Raw genomic sequence first — 20145 nt, forward strand, 5'->3', positions numbered from 1 at the left:
TATTTGCGTAGCGGTCTTACAAGCACACTTCTTTTTGGAAAAAAAATTACTTTTTTGAATTAAAAAATAAGACAACAGTAAAGTTAGCCCAATTTTTATTATATTGTGAAAGATAATGTTACGCAGAGTAAATTGATACCCAACATGTCGCCCTTCAAAATTGCGCCCCCGCTCGTGGAAAGGCGACAAAACTTTTACCCTTAAAAATCTCCAAAGGCAATGTTTAAAAATTTATACAGGTTACCAGTTTTAAGTTACACACGGGGTCTAGGGCTACAATTATTGCTCTCGCTCTAATGATTGCGGCGATACCTCACATGTGTGGTTTGAACACTGTTTTCATACGCGGGCGCTATTCACGTATGCGTTCTCTTGCGCGCGAGCTCGCCGGTACGGGGCACTTTAAAAACATTTTTTTTTTCTTATTCATTCATTCATTCATGACATCTCATCACGGATCTGCTTCGCACCTTTCCCTTGGAGAAACAGGAACTGGATTATGGTCCTATGCTCTTCCAAATTGAATTTTTCTGGGAGGTGCTGCCATGTTCACTTTGGACCTGAAAAAGAAGGATAAAAGTTAAAATCATAGGTAGTTTATTTTCGCACCATTGAATATAGACAAATCGGCCAGTACACTCTGCAATGTACAGCTCCCTCACTCAATTTTTTCTGGGTAATGCTGGCCATACACTATACGAAAAATCAGTCATTTAGACAGTTCGTTCGTTTTTCAGCCAGCTAATGGGCACAAATCGGTTTTGACCCGAAAAAACGAAGGACAAGTTTGGAAATTTTCTGCTGAACAATAAATTGAAAAAGTTTAATGCATTTCCCGTCAAAACTGTTTCCACTAGGTATATGTGAAAAAAAAAAAAAACGAACAAACGATAAATCGAACAACGATTTATCGGTCATTACAAGATGGTACTATCGTTTGCTCCCACAGGCCAAATGTTCTTTTTTTCGAAAAACAGGTTTGAACGATTTTTCGTATAAGGTGTATGGCCAGCATTAGCCTCAGTGCTTATCAGCACCCCCCTCATTTAAGTCGCTAATCGCCGCCAATACTAGTAATAAATAAATAGAAATTCAATAAAAATATCCCATAGTTTGTAGACACTATAACTTTTGTGCAAACCAATCAATATACACCTATTGGGATTTTTATTTATTTTTTTGTTACCAAAATCATGTAGCAGAATACATATTGGCCTAAAAACTAATGAAGAAATTTGATTTTTTTACATTTTTTTTTATTGGATGTGTTTTATAGCAGAAAGTAAAAAAAAATAGTTTTTTTTTTTCAAAAATTGTCGGTCGTTATTTATAGCGCAAAAGAATAAAAACCTCAGAGGTGATCAAATACCACCAAAAGAAAGCTCTATTTGCGTGGAAAAAAAAAAAAGGACATCAATTGTATTTGTGAACAGCATCGCACGACCGCGCAATTAAAGTAACGCAGTGCCATATCGCAAAAAATGGCCTGGTCGCGAAGGGGGGGATCTTCCGGAGCTGAAGTGGCTAACATAAAAGTCATTGAACTGCTAGATCTCAAAGTATTGTCCTACTGCGCACAAGCAAGATGAACCACACGGCGCCATGCTCCTCATCTTTCACGAGGCATACGGAATGATACTTTTCCTGGTGCTGGTGGACCTCGGGGGGGAGGGCTTTTTTGTACGCAACGTTGTACGCCGTATGTGCGCGATGAGGGGGCGTGACATTTTCCGCTTCCTCTCGTGTGCGCGCACCGCGCAGTATGACAGAATCTTGATGTGAATTTTCAAAATGGGGGCACCAGACAGCCTGGAAACTGTTAAAAATGAGGACAAAGTCACATCATGCGTACATAGGTAAGTATACATACGTTTATTTTCTCCTTTACGTATTATTGGCAGTTTTTTTTTTTTTAGAGGGTGGGGGAGGTCCTTTTTAATTTTAGCGGAGGGATGGAGCCCCTACCAAGTGTTTATTGCTGTGTGTCCCCACCAATGTTAATTTTGGCAGCAAATTTCTACCTAGTTTTAGTCGTATTTTAGTCATCTCAGTTGTTTGAGTTTTAGTCGTATTTTAGTTGACTAAAATAATATTCATTTAGTCGGCTAAAATGTTTTAGTTGACGAAATGAACATTGGTCCCCACTAGGGGGATTCCACCCCACTTCCTGTTTTGTCTGCACCCTATTTCCCGTACGGGTGTCACCGGGACAGGAAGTGGAAGGAAATCTCCCTCGACAGACTCTCTCCAGCTCCATTCCAAACTAAAACCAAATAGTCGGCCTTGTGAATGTTGTTCTCTTCTGTAGAAATCTCCTCAGGGTGAATGTTCTCCATCTTAGTAAATAGGGTGAAAATGTGTCCACTCGTCAGCAGCAAAATTCCTTTGCATTGCAGAATATTTGTCTTAGAAGTTTTGTCTTATTGTTTTCTAGGCATACAACCAACACAGGCCTGACAATGGGGTACCTCCTGAACTATTCCTATGCAATAATGTAAATAGAACACAATTACCTTCTTCCAGTGTGTCCCTATAAAACTCTCATACACTACATGGGACATACAAGAGGCATTGGTGGTGAATTATCAGGATACTGACTGACTCATTCAGGTCACAAGAACACAGCATCCCCCTCCTCCTAGTGTTCTCCTCAGCTGTGTGAGGAGATCTGACTGATTTTCCCGCCGCCAAAACAGAGAGCCACGCTGGCCACCCCCCACCGGTGAGCGCAGCCAATGGGCGCCCGTTCTAGGCTCTGTATTTGCATACCGGGTTCCATTGGCTGAGCCGCCGCTCTTCTCGCCGGGAGGGGATAGGGCGCTGTGATTGGTGGAGGGGGGGGAAATGACGTGCCGGTTGGCTGCTGAGTTGTTACTTCCGGGATAGCCATGGCGGCTGTCAGAGAGAGAAGGGAGCGAGCGGGGGACGTGTATTCGGTGCTGCTTCCCACCTATAACGAGAGGGAGAACCTTCCTATCATCGTCTGGCTGCTGGTCAAGTACTTCGGAGAGAGGTGACTGGCTGCCATAGAGGGGGAGCTGTCACCTCAACCAATCATATCTCCCCCCATATGTCTCCTGTACTGATCATATCCCCCCCCCCATATGTCTCCTGTACTGATCATATCCCCTCCCCCCTCATATGTCTCCTGTACTGATCATATCCCCCCCCCCCTCATATGTCTCCTGTACTGATCATACCCCCCCTCATATGTCTAATGTACTGATCATTATACCCCCCCCCCCATATGTCTCCTGTACTGATCATATCCCCCCCCCCCTCATATGTCTCCTGTACTGATCATACCCCCCCTCATATGTCTAATGTACTGATCATATCCCCCCCCCCATATGTCTCCTGTACTGATCATATCCCCCCCCCCATATGTCTCCTGTACTGATCATATCCCCCCCCCCCCTCATATGTCTCCTGTACTGATCATATCCCCCCCCCCCTCATATGTCTCCTGTACTGATCATATCCCCCCCCCCCCTCATATGTCTCCTGTACTGATCATATCCCCCCCCCCCCTCATATGTCTAATGTACTGATCATATCCCCCCCCCCATATGTCTCCTGTACTGATCATATCCCCCCCCCCTCATATGTCTCCTGTACTGATCATATCCCCCCCCCCTCATATGTCTCCTGTACTGATCATTCCCCCCCCTCATATGTCTCCTGTACTGATCATTCCCCCCCCTCATATGTCTCCTGTACTGATCATATCTCCCCCCCCCCATATGTCTCCTGTACTGATCATTCCCCCCCCCCCCTCATATGTCTCCTGTACTGATCATATCCCCCCCCCCTCATATGTCTCCTGTACTAATCATACCCCCCCCTCATATGTCTAATGTACTGATCATACCCCCCCTCATATGTCTCCTGTACTGATCATATCTCCCCCCCCCCCCCTCATATGTCTCCTGTACTGATCATATCCCCCCCCCCCCTCATATGTCTCCTGTACTGATCATATCCCCCCCCCCCTCATATGTCTCCTATACTGATCATATCCCCCCCCCCCTCATATGTCTCCTGTACTAATCATACCCCCCCCCCTCATATGTCTAATGTACTGATCATACCCCCCCCCCCTCATATGTCTCCTGTACTGATCATATCTCCCCCCCCCCCCCCTCATATGTCTCCTGTACTGATCATATCCCCCCCCCCCCCTCATATGTCTCCTGTACTGATCATATCCCCCCCCCCCTCATATGTCTCCTATACTGATCATATCCCCCCCCCTCATATGTCTCCTGTACTAATCATACCCCCCCCCCCTCATATGTCTAATGTACTGATCATACCCCCCCTCATATGTCTCCTGTACTGATCATATCCCCCCCCCCCCCTCATATGTCTCCTATACTGATCATATCCCCCCCCCCTCATATGTCTCCTGTACTGATCATACCCCCCCCCCATATGTCTCCTGTACTGATCATCTCCCCCCCCCCCTCATATGTCTCCTGTACTGATCATACCCCCCCCCCATATGTCTCCTGTACTGATCATCTCCCCCCCCCCCCTCATATGTCTCCTGTACTGATCATACCCCCCCTCATATGTCTCCTGTACTGATCATCTCCCCCCCCCCCCCATATGTCTCCTGTACTGATCATCTCCCCCCCTCATATGTCTCCTGTACTGATCATCTCCCCCCCCCCCCCTCATATGTCTCCTGTACTGATCATCTCCCCCCCCCCCCCCCCATATGTCTCCTGTACTGATCATCTCCCCCCCTCATATGTCTCCTGTACTGATCATCTCCCCCCCTCATATGTCTCCAGGGATGTCTTGTCTTTGTATTACAAGACCTGTAGACTACATGCTCCATTTCTCCAACAAATTCCTTACTTTTCCTTTAAATGCATAAAGAGGACCTGTCATCTGTACAAATACTATACCCTTCGTATGTGTCCAGGGATGTCCTTTCTTTGTATCACACGACCCGTACACCACATTCTCCAACTAATAACTTATTTCCCCTTTAAATGTTTAGAGGAACTCTAGTACTAGCCATTAGAGATGGGCTCGGTCACATATTAGTAATATACCCCTCATCTATGTGTCTAGGGACGCCTTATCCGGGTATCACATGATCTGTACACTGTAAGCTCCGATTCTCCAACAAATTCCTCGCTTCCCTTTTGTCGCACATGCTAAACGGCATTTTTTTGTTTAGTAGAAATTAATTTAAATCCTTAAGCCATTAAACCTCAAACAAATCTTTTAAAAAGCGGAGACCCTGGAGAATTAAAAATAGTGGAAGTGGCAATTTGTTTTGTGGCACAATAGAGGTGCAGCTATGTCTGAAACTCATTTTTTTTTCTTTTCTTTTTTTTTTTTTTAGGAAAAATACACTAAAATGAATGTTAGTGTACACAAACACAATTATATAAATCTTTTTGGTGAAATGTACAAGATGGGGTTGTGTCGCGTAAGTAGATACCCAACATGTCAAGCCTTAAAACTGCACAGGGCTTCGATATCACCAAAAAAAAAAATCTATGGTACCCCGAATTCTCCATAGGTGACCTTTTTTTTAAAAAAGCCTTTACAGATTATCAGTTTAAAGATATCTGAATTATAGATCTCACTCCGACTTCTGCTGCCATACATCATATGTGTTAATGTGTACATTCACATGTGTGCCCTATGTTGTGTGTTTGTGTTGGGGTTTGTACGGGGGTGCTTTACTACTTTTTTTTTTTTTTTCTTTTCTTTTTTTTTTTTCTTTTTTGCTATCACAAGGGGGCTACCAGCCTCCCCTATGTTATAACCTAGGCAGGTGACGGGTCCTCTTTATAGAGACATAAGGGATCTATTAGACACCAGTGTCTCCCCTGCACTCCACTATAGTTAATCTGGTAGTGATGTAATACTTGTCACTCCTGGGTTCATTAGACACCCGATGGGGTAGATGTTCGCTGATCTCCTCCTGCTCTGTTAGTTTTTTTTTTTTTGTGGTTCAGGAAGCCAGAAGATCAGGAGAGCCCAGGAGCCACCATGGGCAGGAGGCCACAACTTCCGAGCTGCCAGGAATACTTTTTTACCTAAAAGGCCGTCAAAGGCTCTAAACATCCATACCAAGCTCCTATAAACCCACCACAACTCCTATTCATTCGCTTGCTATTTTAGTAAATCTTATTTTGTCTCTTCAGTGGCTATAAATATGAGATTATCATCATTGATGATGGAAGCCCAGATGGGACATTGGAGGTAGCCAAGCAGTTGCAGAAGATCTATGGGGGCGATAAAATAGTAAGTGATCTCATAATATTCCTGAGCTTGTTATAAACCCATCTCTGATTGCCATTTGATCTGGTTGTGCTATAGTGTGCTGAGTGGGTATGTATGTGTGTTTAAATATATCGAAAGCCAAATGTTTCTGGGATGACACGGGGATCTTAACTTTCTAAACAAAGAGCCAGTTTACTATCCTTCAGGGGAGCTGCACTGTTGCCAATGGGGTTAAAAAAATGCAATGGCATCAGTGGGAGTAGACAATGTCTCCAAATTGGTGGTCATTACGAGTAAAAATAAAATTGCATAGTGGCCCCTCATTGGTGTCAGCAGGAAGGAATAGTGGCCCCTCATTGGTGTCAGTGGGAAGGAATAGTGCCCCCCCCCCCCTGGTTGGGGGTCAGCAGGAGGAATAGTGCACCCCCTGCTTGGTTGGGGGTCAGCGGGAGGAATAGTGCCCCCCCGGTTGGGGGTCAGCAGGAGGAATAGTGCCCCCCCCCCCCCCCGGTTGGGGGTCAGCGGGAGGAATAGTGCCCCCCCCCCCTGTTTGGGGGTCAGCGGGAGGAATAGTGCCCCCCCCCCCCCCCCCCCCCGGTTGGGGGTCAGCTGGAGGAATAGTGCCCCCCCCCCGGTTGGGGGTCAACGGGAGGAATAGTGCCCCCCCCCCCCCCCGGGGTTTGGGGTCAGCGGGAGGAATAGTGCCCCCCTGGTTTGGGGTCAGCGGGAGGAATAGTGCCCCCCTGGTTTGGGGTCAGCGGGAGGAATAGTGGCCCCCTGGTTTGGGGTCAGCGGGAGGAATAGTGGCCCCCTGGTTTGGGGTCAGCGGGAGGAATAGTGGCCCCCTGGTTTGGGGTCAGCGGGAGGAATAGTGGCCCCCTGGTTTGGGGTCAGCGGGAGGAATAGTGGCCCCCTGGTTTGGGGTCAGCGGGAGGAATAGTGGCCCCCTGGTTTGGGGTCAGCGGGAGGAATAGTGGCCCCCTGGTTTGGGGTCAGCGGGAGGAATAGTGGCCCCCTGGTTTGGGGTCAGCGGGAGGAATAGTGGCCCCCTGGTTTGGGGTCAGCGGGAGGAATAGTGGCCCCCTGGTTTGGGGTCAGCGGGAGGAATAGTGGCCCCCTGGTTTGGGGTCAGCGGGAGGAATAGTGCCCCCCCCCCCCCCCGGTTGGGGGTCAACGGGAGGAATAGTGCCCCCCCCCCCCCGGGGTTTGGGGTCAGCGGGAGGAATAGTGGCCCCCTGGTTTGGGGTCAGCGGGAGGAATAGTGGCCCCCTGGTTTGGGGTCAGCGGGAGGAATAGTGGCCCCCTGGTTTGGGGTCAGCGGGAGGAATAGTGGCCCCCTGGTTTGGGGTCAGCGGGAGGAATAGTGGCCCCCTGGTTTGGGGTCAGCGGGAGGAATAGTTCCCTAAGGTTCGTAGAGAAGTAAGCAAAGGACAACAGTTTGGAGACCACCAGTGGCATATGGGACCCTCCCATTAACACTGTGAATGGATGATACAGCTGTGCAACTTTTGTCAGTGTTTTGTCTGTGTCCCAGTTGAATGCATGACATGGAGACGCATCTATTAGGAAATTGTGTCATCAGTCTTTATTTTATTTTTTTTCTCAGCTACTCCGACCCAGGGAAAAGAAACTGGGACTAGGTAAGTTTGTAAGTCTGTATTTATAGTTCATGCCGAAACTCTTAACAACCGATCACAGTTGGCTATGATTTGTGTTGGGTCTGTAGATGTGGGATTTGCCGCCTTCCTCTGGTTATGTTGAATAATTTGTTTTAAACCTTTTGTGCTCACAGGAACAGCCTATGTACATGGCATGCAGCACGCATCGGGAAACTTTATTATCATTATGGATGCAGATCTCTCCCACCACGTATGTGTCTGCGGTATTGTCTCCAGATATTTGGTTTGTAATATAACAAAAATAAATGTTAAAGCCTAAGAAAAAAATGTATTGTATAGCAGACTACCAATCCTTAGATGTGGTGGCTGCCTTTTTTAGGTCTCTTTTTTTTTTTTTTTTTTTTTTTTTTTTTTCCCTTATTGCACCTAGTGATCCTCACAGTAGCACACTTCCTGTACAAGGGTGACAACACTCACTCATCATTGTCACCTGAGGATAGGATGTGTCTTAACAGAACATCTTTTTGTTTCTCAGCGGGGCTGTTAATAGCGCTTAGTTAGAATAACACCAGAGTACTTAAGGACAGCATTGGATTTCTGGCAGGACCAAAAGATAATCTGATGCACTGGCTCCCATAATGCCAGTGGGTGCTGTGTAAATCCAATGTTATGTGGCACAGGGGTGGTGGGAACCCCTCAGAATGGGCACAACAATTGTACAGACCCAGAAACTCAGCACAGGGATGGTGGGAACACCTCATAATGGTGTCCAGGAACTTAATCCAGAGATCTCACTTAACTTTCCAGCATCCCTCAAGCACTGAATTATCAGGTTTGGGTGGACTGACCCTTCAAAGGTCAGTGCACTAACAGAGGGTGGTTTTCAGCCATATAGCTAAGATCAATTGTAGTATCTGTTCTTATCAGTTGCCAGTGGAGGCGCTGTGCTACTCCCATAGGGGGGAGCTATGCAAATCCAAAGGTGTAATTGTACCTGGAAGGGCGGTTTCAGCAGGGACTACATTGAACCGCCCAACATCAACTGGGGGGCGATCAATGGTGGAATCTGAGCCGTCTGGAAGGGTGTGCCTGCTGAGGAATGGTGCTGCATCGGGTCTGGCCAGAGGGTCGGGTCCCTGGCCTTCTGGCCTACATTGGTGTAGTCCTGGATCCGGTCAGTTTTTCGGGAGAGAATACTGGCTCCCCTTGCCACCAGGGGGTTGTTTATTACTTCCTGAATGTAACTGGGTAGGATTGACGGGACTGGTGGTTGAGCCTTGGGGTCAGGGGCTCTCCATAAGCTCTCAGAACTCCAGGCCTTCCTGGTTGGGGTGGGGGCTGCGCTGACTGGGCTGTTGGTCAGGGTTGGGAGAAAAGCCTGTGGTGAATGTGCCCCTGGAGTGGCAGTCCAGAAGGCCTGGTCATTGTTTTACACAATGGCCACTTTTCACTCTCCTCTCCACTTCCTACTCCCCCACTTTTGTTTTTATTTAAGCCCTTTGTCACTTTTTGTATTTTTATGTTTGTACACGTTTTTACACGTGTGACCGGTAGTGTGCAGGTCCTCGGGCCTGCCCTGAAAGTCTTAGGAGGGGGTGGACATGGCCTTCTGGCTTACTCTTTCACTCTTTATGTGTGCATTTTTTTGGCACCAGGTGAAGTTTTTGAGTGTTGCACATGCCATGGGCTTTAAATTTAAAAAAAAAAAAAAAAAAAAAAAAAAACAGAGGGTGGTTTTAAAACTTGGAACATCGGTGCATTGTTTGGGCTTTATATGGGGTAGTGGAGTCATGTACCTGTGGAGGATTTGGGCTATATATGAGGTAGTGGTGTTGTGTGCCTATAGAAGATTTGGGTTCTATAAAGGGTATTGGTGTCATGTACCTACGAGGGAGTGGTGTATAGGCAATAGATGGCTTTCACCAGCCCTGAAATTAGCACATGCTCCTTTTCATTTTTTTTTTTTTTTTTTTTTTTTTTTTTCATTCCTTTCATTTTTCTGTATTTGTAAACTATTTTCCAAAGTGTATTTTTTCTTTTCTTTTTTCTTTTAATTATTTCTGGGTTTTTAAAAATAAATTTAGGTTATGGATTTATATGTTCTTGTACTATTGCAAAAACATTTTCTTGTCAGGCTGTGAAGTCTGAATAAAGATTGTTTTGCATATAAAAGTATGATGACGTGCAGATCATTCATGATGGTGTTCAGATGTTACTCTTGGATCAAAATTAAGTAAAAAAAAAGAAACCATATGAAGTAAGAAAAGACATGTTTGCGTAGAGGGTGATGGCATCCCCTGACTCTTTTTCCACCCCCCCCCCCCCCCCTAAAGTATACTCCCCAATCCATGCTCCCTCACATGGGATTCAAGCCTGGCGATTGGCTGCTGGGGCTCGCAAACGGTTACTCATAGGCTATAGCAAGCTTCATTATGTCTGGAAGCAATGTAGCAGGGAAGAGGCAAGTTAACAGAGCTCAGATTTGGGGGGGAGTTGGCGAGTTTAGTTGCTGGGAGTAGTGAGCTATCAGGATGAACTGTCATTTAATACTCTTAATGGACCTAAGTAACGGCTTCTTTAGCTTGTTTAATGGATGCATTACTAGACTTTAACTTCTGTTTTCTTCTTTTGTAGCCAAAATTCATCCCAGAGTTTATAAAGTAAGTATTCTAATCTATCATGCTGGATCAAATTACTTAACCAACCTGCAGCCCTCGGTCTGCTTTAGTGCTCACTAGTTCCAGATTCTGGGCGTGCTACACATGCCCAAAAAAAATCATCATTGTACAGCGGATGTGTGTAGCACGTCCAGTCTCTCTGCCCTCCTTCTGGGACCCCCCCCCAGTATGCAATAACTGCCAGCTTTGATTAATCCAGATTAATCAAAGCCGGGATCATTGCATAGTCGGAGAAGGTTTCTACCGCTTCAGCTGTCAGTCTGACTCAGTGTTTACAAATGACGTTTGCGCAGACAAATCTGGAAAGGTACAATGTAACCTATTGTTACTTTTTGTATCTTTCTGTTCATTCATCTGTAGATCAAAGGGCTGAACTTAGATCTGCAAATGCTGTCAGTTAAAGCAACCTGACAAGTAAAATAAAATATTTTTAATCATCCCTAAACTCCCTTATTCCCCTCTCTCCAACTATTTTTATTTTCCTGTTGAAATTTTCTATTTCTATTTTGTTAATTATTCATATTTAAACTTGTGTTAATATTTTTACACATTTAACTTTTTAAAGCGCTAAATGAAAAAAAAATAAACACTATTCCGTTTGTAAATAACTTTGCAATGCTTTGTACAAGAATCATAATTTTAGTGTCAATTTAAACAGGACAAATTACAATAAAATGCAAACTTTTTATGTGTATTAACACTATTCATTTTTTAACTAGCCCTGTTTAAAAAAAAAAATTGCAATAAATGTTCATTAACCACTTGCTTACTGGGCACTTAAATCCCCCTCCTATCCAGACCAATTTTCAGCTTTCAGCTCTGACGCACTTTGAATGACAATTGTGCGGTCATGCTACACTGTACCCAAATGAAATTTTTATCATTTTTTTTTAACCACAAATAGAGCTTTCTTTTGGTGGTATTTGATCACCTCTGCGTTTTTTACTTTTTGTTAAAAAAATGTAAAATGATTTTTTTTTTTTTTTTTTAAATGTTTTTTTTTTTTTTATATATTTTGTTAGAAAAAAATTTAAAAAGGGTAATTTTTCTCCTTCATTGATGTACGCTGATGAGGCGGCAGTGATGGGCACTGATGGGTGGCAGTGATGGGCAGCACTGCCAGGTGGCACTGATTGGCACTACAGGTGGGCATTGATAGGTGGCACTGTGGGCACTGTTAGGTGGCACTTTTAGATGGCACTGATGAGGCAGATGTGCCTCTTCCACTTGGGGACCGATGTCCCTGACATCCGATCCGGTGATCGGCTTTTTTTTCTACTCGCGCTGTCAGCGCGAGTAAAAAAAATAAAAACAGATTACCGATCTTTTGTTTACATCATGTGATCAGCTGTCATTGGCTGACAGCTGATCACATGGTAAGGGGCCGGGACCAGCCCCTTACACGGATCGGTGATCAGGCGAGTCTCAGTGACTCGGTGATCACAGCGCGCCCTGCAGGGCACGCGCAGGGAGCATGCACAGGGGAGGCCGTCATATGACGGCCTCCTGGGAATGCAGGTCCGCGCTGTGGCCGTCATTTGGCCATAGCGCGGATAGCAGGTGGTTAAGAGTGAATATCTTTTACAGTGTTCTCTTTGGTGATGACAAAATTATTGCTGAATAAACCAGTCCATAGCAGAAGTTTAAAAATTGCTTTGGTCAATAGGGGGTGAACAGGTGTGAGAGGCCAAGTGGTTAAGCCAGTAAAGGAAAAATATTGTTTAGAGTGGCTTTTAGTAAATTAATGTTTCGATTTTAAAGGAGCTCGTTTGGCTGTACTTCTCCTATGGATCACAGGAGTGCAGTTCGTTCTGCACCCCTGTGACCAGTTTTCAGCAGTGTGCTGAAGCCCGCTGTCGCCTGACATTAGAGTCGGTCCAGGCCCGGGCAAGATTGCGGCAGTGAAGGTGGAATCCACCCACATGCCTGATGGCTGGACCAGTAACCCGGCTCAGCCTTGAGGCAAGCTTTTGAGAGCCTGAGACGGCTGCTCCCACCCCCTTCACAGCCCATCGCTCCAGCGAGCGTGGGGGGGGGGGGGTCTGAGCAGAGAGCCGGTGACTAACAGTCACCAGCTCTCTCGGTTCTCAGTGTTAGAGCTGGTGGGGGGCAGATGCTGCATCCACCTAATAAGTATGATTTTTTTTTTTTCTTTCTTTTTCTTTATATGCATTAGTTCACCCTATATTACTTTTTGCCCTGGGTGTTTTTTTTTTTTTTTTGTTTTTTGTTTTGTTTTGTTTTTTTTGTTTTTGTTATTTTTTTCTTTGTAAAAACAAAAAAAAAAAAATCAAGCATTGATTTATAAAGGGGCTGTTGATTTCTTGCGGTCTCATGCAACCTGCAGCTTAAGATGGTCTCCTGAAGCATGTACCCAGTCTCCAACCATTCCTATAGCATATCCCTACTCTCTGACCATCAATTGTTGCATGTATCTGACAGTTTTCTGTAGCAATATATCAATTAAAAATTATGTGCATCGCGTTATATCAAATAGGTTGAACATCACTGCTCTACATTTCTTTGTACTCGTAATTTATACCATCAAAATTTCGTCCCCTCTTTCGCGTTATTTGGATTGATGGCAGCACAATACCTGTAATTTTGGTTTATTTCTCCTTCTTTTTTTTTTTTTTTTTTTCTTCCCCCCTTTCACAGTAAACAGAAAGAAGGAGACTTTGATGTGGTGTCTGGCACTCGCTACATTGGAAATGGTGGTGTTTATGGCTGGGATTTAAAAAGGAAATTAATCAGGTTTGTAATAAAACTCTTTTTTTTAAGAGGGGGGATTTGTTTTTGATTTTTTGAGTCTTTCTACTTTCCATACAAAGATTTGTGTGAATCCTTATTATTCTGCCAGCCATAAACAGCAGGATTTCTTCTACAAGCTGAATAAGAGAAATCCTTCGCTTCCCCTATCTTTGCTAGACAGTGTGGATGGATGAATCTGCAGTGCCAGTGATTAAATTCTGACAACTGAAAGCCTCAGCTGTCAGAATACCTGAACAGTTACTGCATCTGATTTGGATATAGCTTCCAATAGGACCACCCTCAGTTTGAATTTTAAAACCGGTTCACTGGGAACAGGACAACATTTTTCTGTGTATGGGCCAACTTTACAGCCACTGTATTCTCCTGCTCGGATTCTGGTCATTGGTTCTTACTGATTGACAGCATCAGTGTCTGTATTCCTGTTGGAGAAATTCCCTTCACATCCTATTGTGTCATTGAGACAGGCAACAAAAGACTCTAGCAGAGGACACAGTAAATAAAAGTATTTGAATTAGGGGTGTGGGGAAGGGCTTGACCCTCTGCAATGTATTTTGCTTGCGGTCGTGTCACCAAGACAGGAAATGCATGGAAGTGTCTACAGTCTGGCAGCTTTCCGTAGTATTACCTTCACCAAAAATTATGTAATGCCCTTTGGTGGTGATAGAAGTTGCCCTTGAAGCCCCCTGTATGTCAAAATAGTTGACCACTGATCTAGCCCTTCAAATGTGTGGTCAGAACTGAGGCAACCCTATTGTCAGGCACTGTTGCCATCATAAATCAGACTGAGTTCTCAGCTGTTGGATAAACAGAAGCATCGCTTCCTGTGAAGTCTGTATGGTGTTGGGACATAACATGGCCTCACCTTTTATGCCTCAATAAACTGTGAAAGAAGCGAAGGCTGCTGGGTATGGGGTTTCATAACAAGTGATGGTTGTGTGATTTACTGGTGACACTAACCTGCCTTTTGTGTTTTTTGACTTTCTTAAATTTTGACAGCCGAGGAGCAAACTATCTGAGCCAGGTATTGCTGCGTCCCGGAGCTTCGGACTTAACAGGAAGTTTCAGGTGAGTCGAACCTCCCCAATCCCCCCAGCTCAGAGATAAGTGCAGGTTATACTTCTGCTATACCTCGACTCCTGGATTGCCGAGCGGGGATGTCATTTTACAGATGTGCTTGCTTTTATTTTTTTATGTGTGGGGGAGGGAGTGTCTGCATCCACTATAATTGCCTAATCTTTTGTGGTTGGTTAAGGAAGCTGCAGACCCTCCCCCTTGTATAGATTCCTTTTACTGTTGCCGTTTTTTTTTTTTTTTTTTTTCCTCCTTCCTTTACTACCACGTTCCTATCACATTCCTACCTAGACATACATTTTTGGAGCTGCATCCTATGCTTTTGCACCACTTTTAGGGGTCTGGGCTTGTAGTATGTACATAGGTGTGCACCCCAAAGCTCAAACATATACTACTGATCACTCACTTCCATTGGGAGGATTTCCCTTCATTTCCTCCCCAGGTGACAGAACAGGAAGTGAGGTGGGGGGGGGGGGGGGTCTGTCCAAAGGAGACCCAATGCAGTTCTTTGGATTTGATGTCATACGGAAAGGTTTTTTCACAGTAAGAGCTGTGAAAATGTGGAATAGACTCCTTCCAGAGGTGGTTCTGGCCAGATCAGTAGATTACTTTAAGAAAGGCCTGGATTCTTTCCTAAATGTACATAATATAACTGGGTTCTGACATTTTATAGGTAAAGTTGATCCAGGGAATATCTGATTGCCTCTCTGGGATCAAGAAAGAATTTTTTCCCCTGCTGTAGCAAATTAGATTCTGCTTTTATTGGGGGGGGGGGGCTTCCTTTGGATTAACTGTGGGTATAGGATTGTATGATATTTTATTTTTTTTTATGGTTGAACTAGATGGACTTGTTTTGTGTGTGGTTGTTTCGTTTGTTTGTTTTTTTTCATTCAACCTGACTATGACTATATTATGTGTATGTATGTGTGTGTGTGTAATATATATATATATATATATATATATATATATATATATATATATATATATATATATATATATATATATATATATATATATAATAAATTAGCGCCACATTCATATTACTAGAAAATGGTAAACTGAACTTGTAGTTGAAGGCAGTGTTTGGTATTAATAATTTTTTTTTTTTTTTTGTGGTTACACAGGTTATACAAGAGATCTGTCCTGCAGAAACTGGTGGAGAACTGCGTATCCAAAGGCTATGTCTTCCAGATGGAGATGATCGTCAGAGCCCGACAGTTTAATTATACTATCGGAGAGGTAAAACTATTCTTGAGTCTTAAGAGATCTCCACCATGGCGCTTATTTTGCTTTTTCATATCATCTGTGGCCTCCTCCAGTCTTTACTCCTCCGCCCTTGGCCTAAAATCTTTTCCATCGCTGGCTTGTCTGTATAGTGAGTTCCCACAGAGTTGAATGGGGCTGTTCCCCTATCATTTTTTTTTTTTTTTTTTTATATTGTAGGAGTGCTGCTGTATTTTATTCACCTGCCCTCTGGAAATTTTACCCCCTAACCCCCCCCTTCATGACCAGTGCATTTTTTTTTGAGTTGCGGCACTGCGTTACTTTAACTGACACTTGCATGGTCGTGCAACACTGTACCCAAACTTTGTGTTTTTGTTTTTTTTTTTTTGTTTTTTTTCTTTATCCCCCCCCCCCCCCTATAAATAAACTATAGATGGATTTTTTTTCAACCTGATTAATGTAAATAAAGCTTTCTTTTGGTGGTATTTGATCACCGTTTTTTTGCACTATAAACAAAAAGTGACCAACAATTTTGAAGAAAGAAAAAAAGTTTACTTTCTGCTATAAAATGTATTCGATTAAAAAAAAAAAAAAAAAAAAAAAAAAAAACTGTAATCACATTTCTTCATAAATTTAGGCCAATGTGTATTCTGCTATATATGTTTGTTAAAAAAAAAAAAATCCCAATAAGCCTATATTGATTGATTTGCGCAAAAGTTATAGCGTCTACAAACTACGGGGTATTTATATTTTATTTTTTACTAGTAATGGCAGCAATCAGCAACTTGTAGCGGGACTGCGTTATTGCGGCGGACAAAAATCGGACACGAACTGACACTTTTGACACTTTTTAGGGACCAGTGACACTAATACAGTGATCAGTAAGAATATACATTGTCCCTGCACTGATAACACTGGCTGGGAAGGGGTTAACATCAGGGGAGATCAAAGGGTTAACTGTGTGCCTAGCTGATGTTTTCTTACTGTGGGGGAGGGGCTTGTACTAGAAGGCATGGGTCTGTTCTCCTGTTTGCAGAGACACAGGATCTATGTCTTCTGTACTGACAGAACGCCGTTCTCCCTCTGTACCAAAGGATCAGTGACTTCGAGTCCATGGCACCCACCGATCAGCTCCCGCTGTGTATAATCACAGCGGGAGCAGGCTGTCGGCGGCGCGCATGCACGCTCCAGACTCGGAAGTGTCGGCTCACGTACTAGGTATGTGATCTGGCACAGCCGTGCCACTTTGCCACCATATATCTAAGTTATACGGTCGGCAAGTGGTTAGAGTATAACTAAAGGCAAAACGTATCAATTTTTTTTTTTTTTTAGTTTTGGATAGAGTGGGAAGGGATTAGAACCCCAAGTCAGTTTTTACTGCTGTCTACCCCCATTAAGTAGATTCATCCTCTATATTTGTTCTGTTTACCGTTCTCATTGAAAGTGTAAAAAAAAAATAAATCCCCAGATATGTGATAGAGGGGAGATCTTCCAATGGGGACACTAGTTTTAGTGACATAGGGGTCCCCAAGGAATTCCCATTTGCAGGTATTCTCTCACTTCCTGTTTGGCTGTGGGACAGGAAGTGAAGGAAAATCTCTGCAACGGGACACAGATGGCGAAAAAAAACTGATGGGTTATAACCTTCCTTTATTCTATCCAAAGTATAGAAGAAAAGTTTTTTTTTTTTTTTTTTCCCCCCCTATAGTTCTACTTTAAATCTACGGGGGCTTACAGTACACAGGAGGAGGCTGCCACTGTTGGGCAGAAGTAGGCATGGGAGTGGGGGGTCTTTGTTGAATTGGCTTAGGGGGAGTGTGGACTGGTAGGGTTTTGAGGAAAATCCTAACTTGCCCTTTTAGGCCAGGGGGTCTCCAAACTTTCTATACAAAAGGGCCAGTTTAATGCCCTTAAGACTTTAGGGGGCTGGACTGTGGCCAATGGGAGTAAGAAAAGGTCCCAACGTCGATAGGGAAAAAATAATGCCCCATCATTGGTGTCAGTGGGAGGAATAATGCCCCATCTTTGGTGTCATTGGGGAGGAATAGTGCCCCATCATTGGTGTCGGTGGGAGGAATAGTGCCCCATCTTTTGGTGTCATTGGGAATGAATAATGCCCCATCATCGGTGTCATTAAGAGGAATTGTGTCAGTAGGGGGAATTGTGCCCCATTGTTGGTGGATGAAACGGTGCCCCAAGGGCCAGATAAAAGCAAAGGGCCGCATATGGCCCCCGGGCTGCAGTTTGGAGACAACTGCTTTTAGTTTTGATCAAATTAAGCCGTTAAAGATTATCTGCTTCTAAAACCGTTTTTGATGGAGCAGGGAAGGGTCAGAACCTCTGTCAGGTTTTTATTGTTGTCTATGCCCCTAGTGGAGTGATTAGCTGCATTATCTGTACAGGAAGTGAAAGGGATCAATATGAAAGATGGAGCCTTTTCTAGAAGGTGATCCCACCCGCAATGTTGCAGTATTGGTCTAGGCCTGCTCTAGTGCATTGCTGTGTACAGCCTGCAGGTGGCAGCATTCAGAACATAAATCAAATTTGCAGACGCAACGGCCATGTTTTTATAGTCATACACGGAAAGATTTGTCAGATAAATATTTTCTTCCCTCCTCCTCCATATTAGCTGCTGCAGGTATGGATAGTACAGTTTTAGATTGAGTCAGTGGGACAAATTGTTCATTGAGATTGTTATACTGCTGAGGCTTCCTGTATGCACTGCGCCCACCACTCAATTCTGGGAATTCCCCTCTTGGTAGGAGGTGATTTGAATTGAATTTGTGAAATGGTCCTACCAGATAATTACAGCAACAGGCTGCCTTGTGTCAACAGCTGTATGCTTAACAAGAGGCTGCTGTTACCATGTTGCCTAAGCTTTGTATACTGGGCAAAGTGATAGGTTTACCTAATAGTCAGCTCATAGGGGAGCGAGGACTGCGTGGCCAATCAGTAGACCTAAGTGCTGAGACATGGGGGTCAGGGTAGGAAACTCTTTTACTGCCAAACTCTAGCCGAAACTTTACTTGTGATTTGGATAGAGCCGGAAAAGGTTAGAGGGAACTGTGTCTTCAAAATAAATCAGTAGCTACAAATACTCAATCTGCTGATTTTTACCAAACTGGTACTTGGCAGCCCAAGCAGTCAAGAGCAGGCTTTGTAAAACCCAATATCTACAGCATGTCCCGTGCCCCCATCTTGGATTCAGGATCCAGCTGTACTTTACTGATCATTCATAGCAAAGCTCACAAGATGCGTGGATTGCAGGATACTGTTGGAAGCACCCCAAACTCGCTCATCCATGTCTTTATGGATCTTGCTTTGTACACTGGTGCGCAGTCATGTTGGAACAGGAAGGGACCATCCCCAAACTGTTCCCACAAAGTTGGGAGCATGAAATTGTCCACAATGTCTTGGTATGCTGACACCTTAAGAGTTCCTTTCACTGGAACTAAGGGGCCAATGCCAACTCCTGAAAAACAACCTCACACCATAATCCCCCCTCCACCAAATGATTTGGACCAGTGCACAAAGCAAGGTCCATAAAGACATGGATGAGCAAGTTTGGGGTGAAGTTATATGACTGGCCTGCAGAGTGCTGACCCTAACCTTACAAAACACCTTTGGGATGAATTAGAGTGCAGACTGCGAGCCAGGCCTTCTTGTCCAACATCAGTGCCTGACCTCACAATTGCTCTTCTGGAAGAATGGTCAAACATTCCCATAGAAACACTCCTAAACCTTGTGGACGGCCTTCCCAGAAGAGTTGAAGCTGTTATAGCTGCAAAGGGTGGGTCAACTCAATATTGAACCCTATGGACTAAGACTGGGATGCCATTAAAGTTCATGTGTGTAAAGGCAGGCGTCCCAATACTTTTGGCAATATAGTGTATCAGTAAATGTGACTTTTACTCAACAGTCAATGCTGGTGAACCAATCACATGCTAAGATTGGAAGATTCACCTGCATTAAAAGTCCAGTTTTGTGCTGCACAGCCTAACATTCCTGATCTGCTTAATTCCCAAACAGGTTCCAATATCGTTTGTAGACCGTGTGTATGGAGAGTCCAAGCTGGGAGGAAATGAGATTGTCTCCTTCTTGAAAGGCCTGTTAACGCTCTTCGCAACCACATGACCCCTGGAACGTGGCGTCCACCCAATCATTGATCGCTTCCTCCCTCCCGGGAATGATATCTCACCAAAATAGAGGTTCAAACAATTTATTGTTTGGTAGAAAAGGACTACAGAAATAATAAACTTTTTTTTGTATATAAGTGAAGTCTGTTCTTACACTTTTCATTAAACTAATAATACAATAAGTGTGTTACATGCTAACAAGAAATCTTTGTAAATGCTGGAATTTCCACATTGTGGGGGTGGGGCTAGGTATTTTCCTGCTCACTTCCTGTCATTTTTTTTTTCCACAGAAGAATATTGGTATCCTGGTAAGTCTTTTAAATTGGTTAAGGGAAAATTTTAAAGGGGTAACTCCACTTTCGTGGGGGGGGGGGGGGAATTGGTAAATAAAAA

General features: G+C 44.1%; 1 protein-coding gene and 1 long non-coding RNA gene across 2 annotated transcripts; one reads left to right on the forward strand and one right to left on the reverse strand.

Moving 5' to 3' along the window:
* Positions 1-428: 428 nt before the first annotated feature.
* LOC141113911 (uncharacterized) lies at positions 429-2651 on the reverse strand. The gene is made up of 2 exons (XR_012236831.1): positions 2514-2651; positions 429-560 (listed from the first exon to the last, which is right to left on the reverse strand). It is a non-coding gene; the product is annotated as an uncharacterized lncRNA (long non-coding RNA).
* A 172-nt stretch (positions 2652-2823) lies between these two features.
* Positions 2824-19889, forward strand: DPM1 (dolichyl-phosphate mannosyltransferase subunit 1, catalytic). Its single transcript, XM_073607256.1, has 9 exons — positions 2824-3013; positions 6174-6273; positions 7859-7892; positions 8045-8121; positions 10506-10531; positions 13208-13303; positions 14318-14386; positions 15517-15631; positions 19646-19889. The coding sequence occupies exons 1-9, from the start codon at positions 2889-2891 to the stop codon at positions 19748-19750; spliced, it is 747 nt and encodes a 248-aa protein (XP_073463357.1). The 5' UTR covers positions 2824-2888; the 3' UTR covers positions 19751-19889.
* Positions 19890-20145: the final 256 nt, after the last annotated feature.

This window comes from Aquarana catesbeiana, linkage group LG12 (assembly GCF_042186555.1).
Source record: "Aquarana catesbeiana isolate 2022-GZ linkage group LG12, ASM4218655v1, whole genome shotgun sequence".
NCBI lineage: Eukaryota > Metazoa > Chordata > Amphibia > Anura > Ranidae > Aquarana > Aquarana catesbeiana.

What these genes read in the sequence shown, in the direction of transcription:
- DPM1 (XM_073607256.1), top strand. Translation starts at nt 2,889, where the DNA reads ATGGCGGCTGTCAGAGAGAGAAGGGAGCGAGCGGGGGACGTGTATTCG. An exon ending in TTCATCCCAGAGTTTATAAA is followed by an intron (nt 10,532 to 13,207) that starts GTAAGTATTCTA and finishes CCCCTTTCACAG; the next exon opens with TAAACAGAAAGAAGGAGACT. An exon ending in TTAATTATACTATCGGAGAG is followed by an intron (nt 15,632 to 19,645) that starts GTAAAACTATTC and finishes ATTCCCAAACAG; the next exon opens with GTTCCAATATCGTTTGTAGA.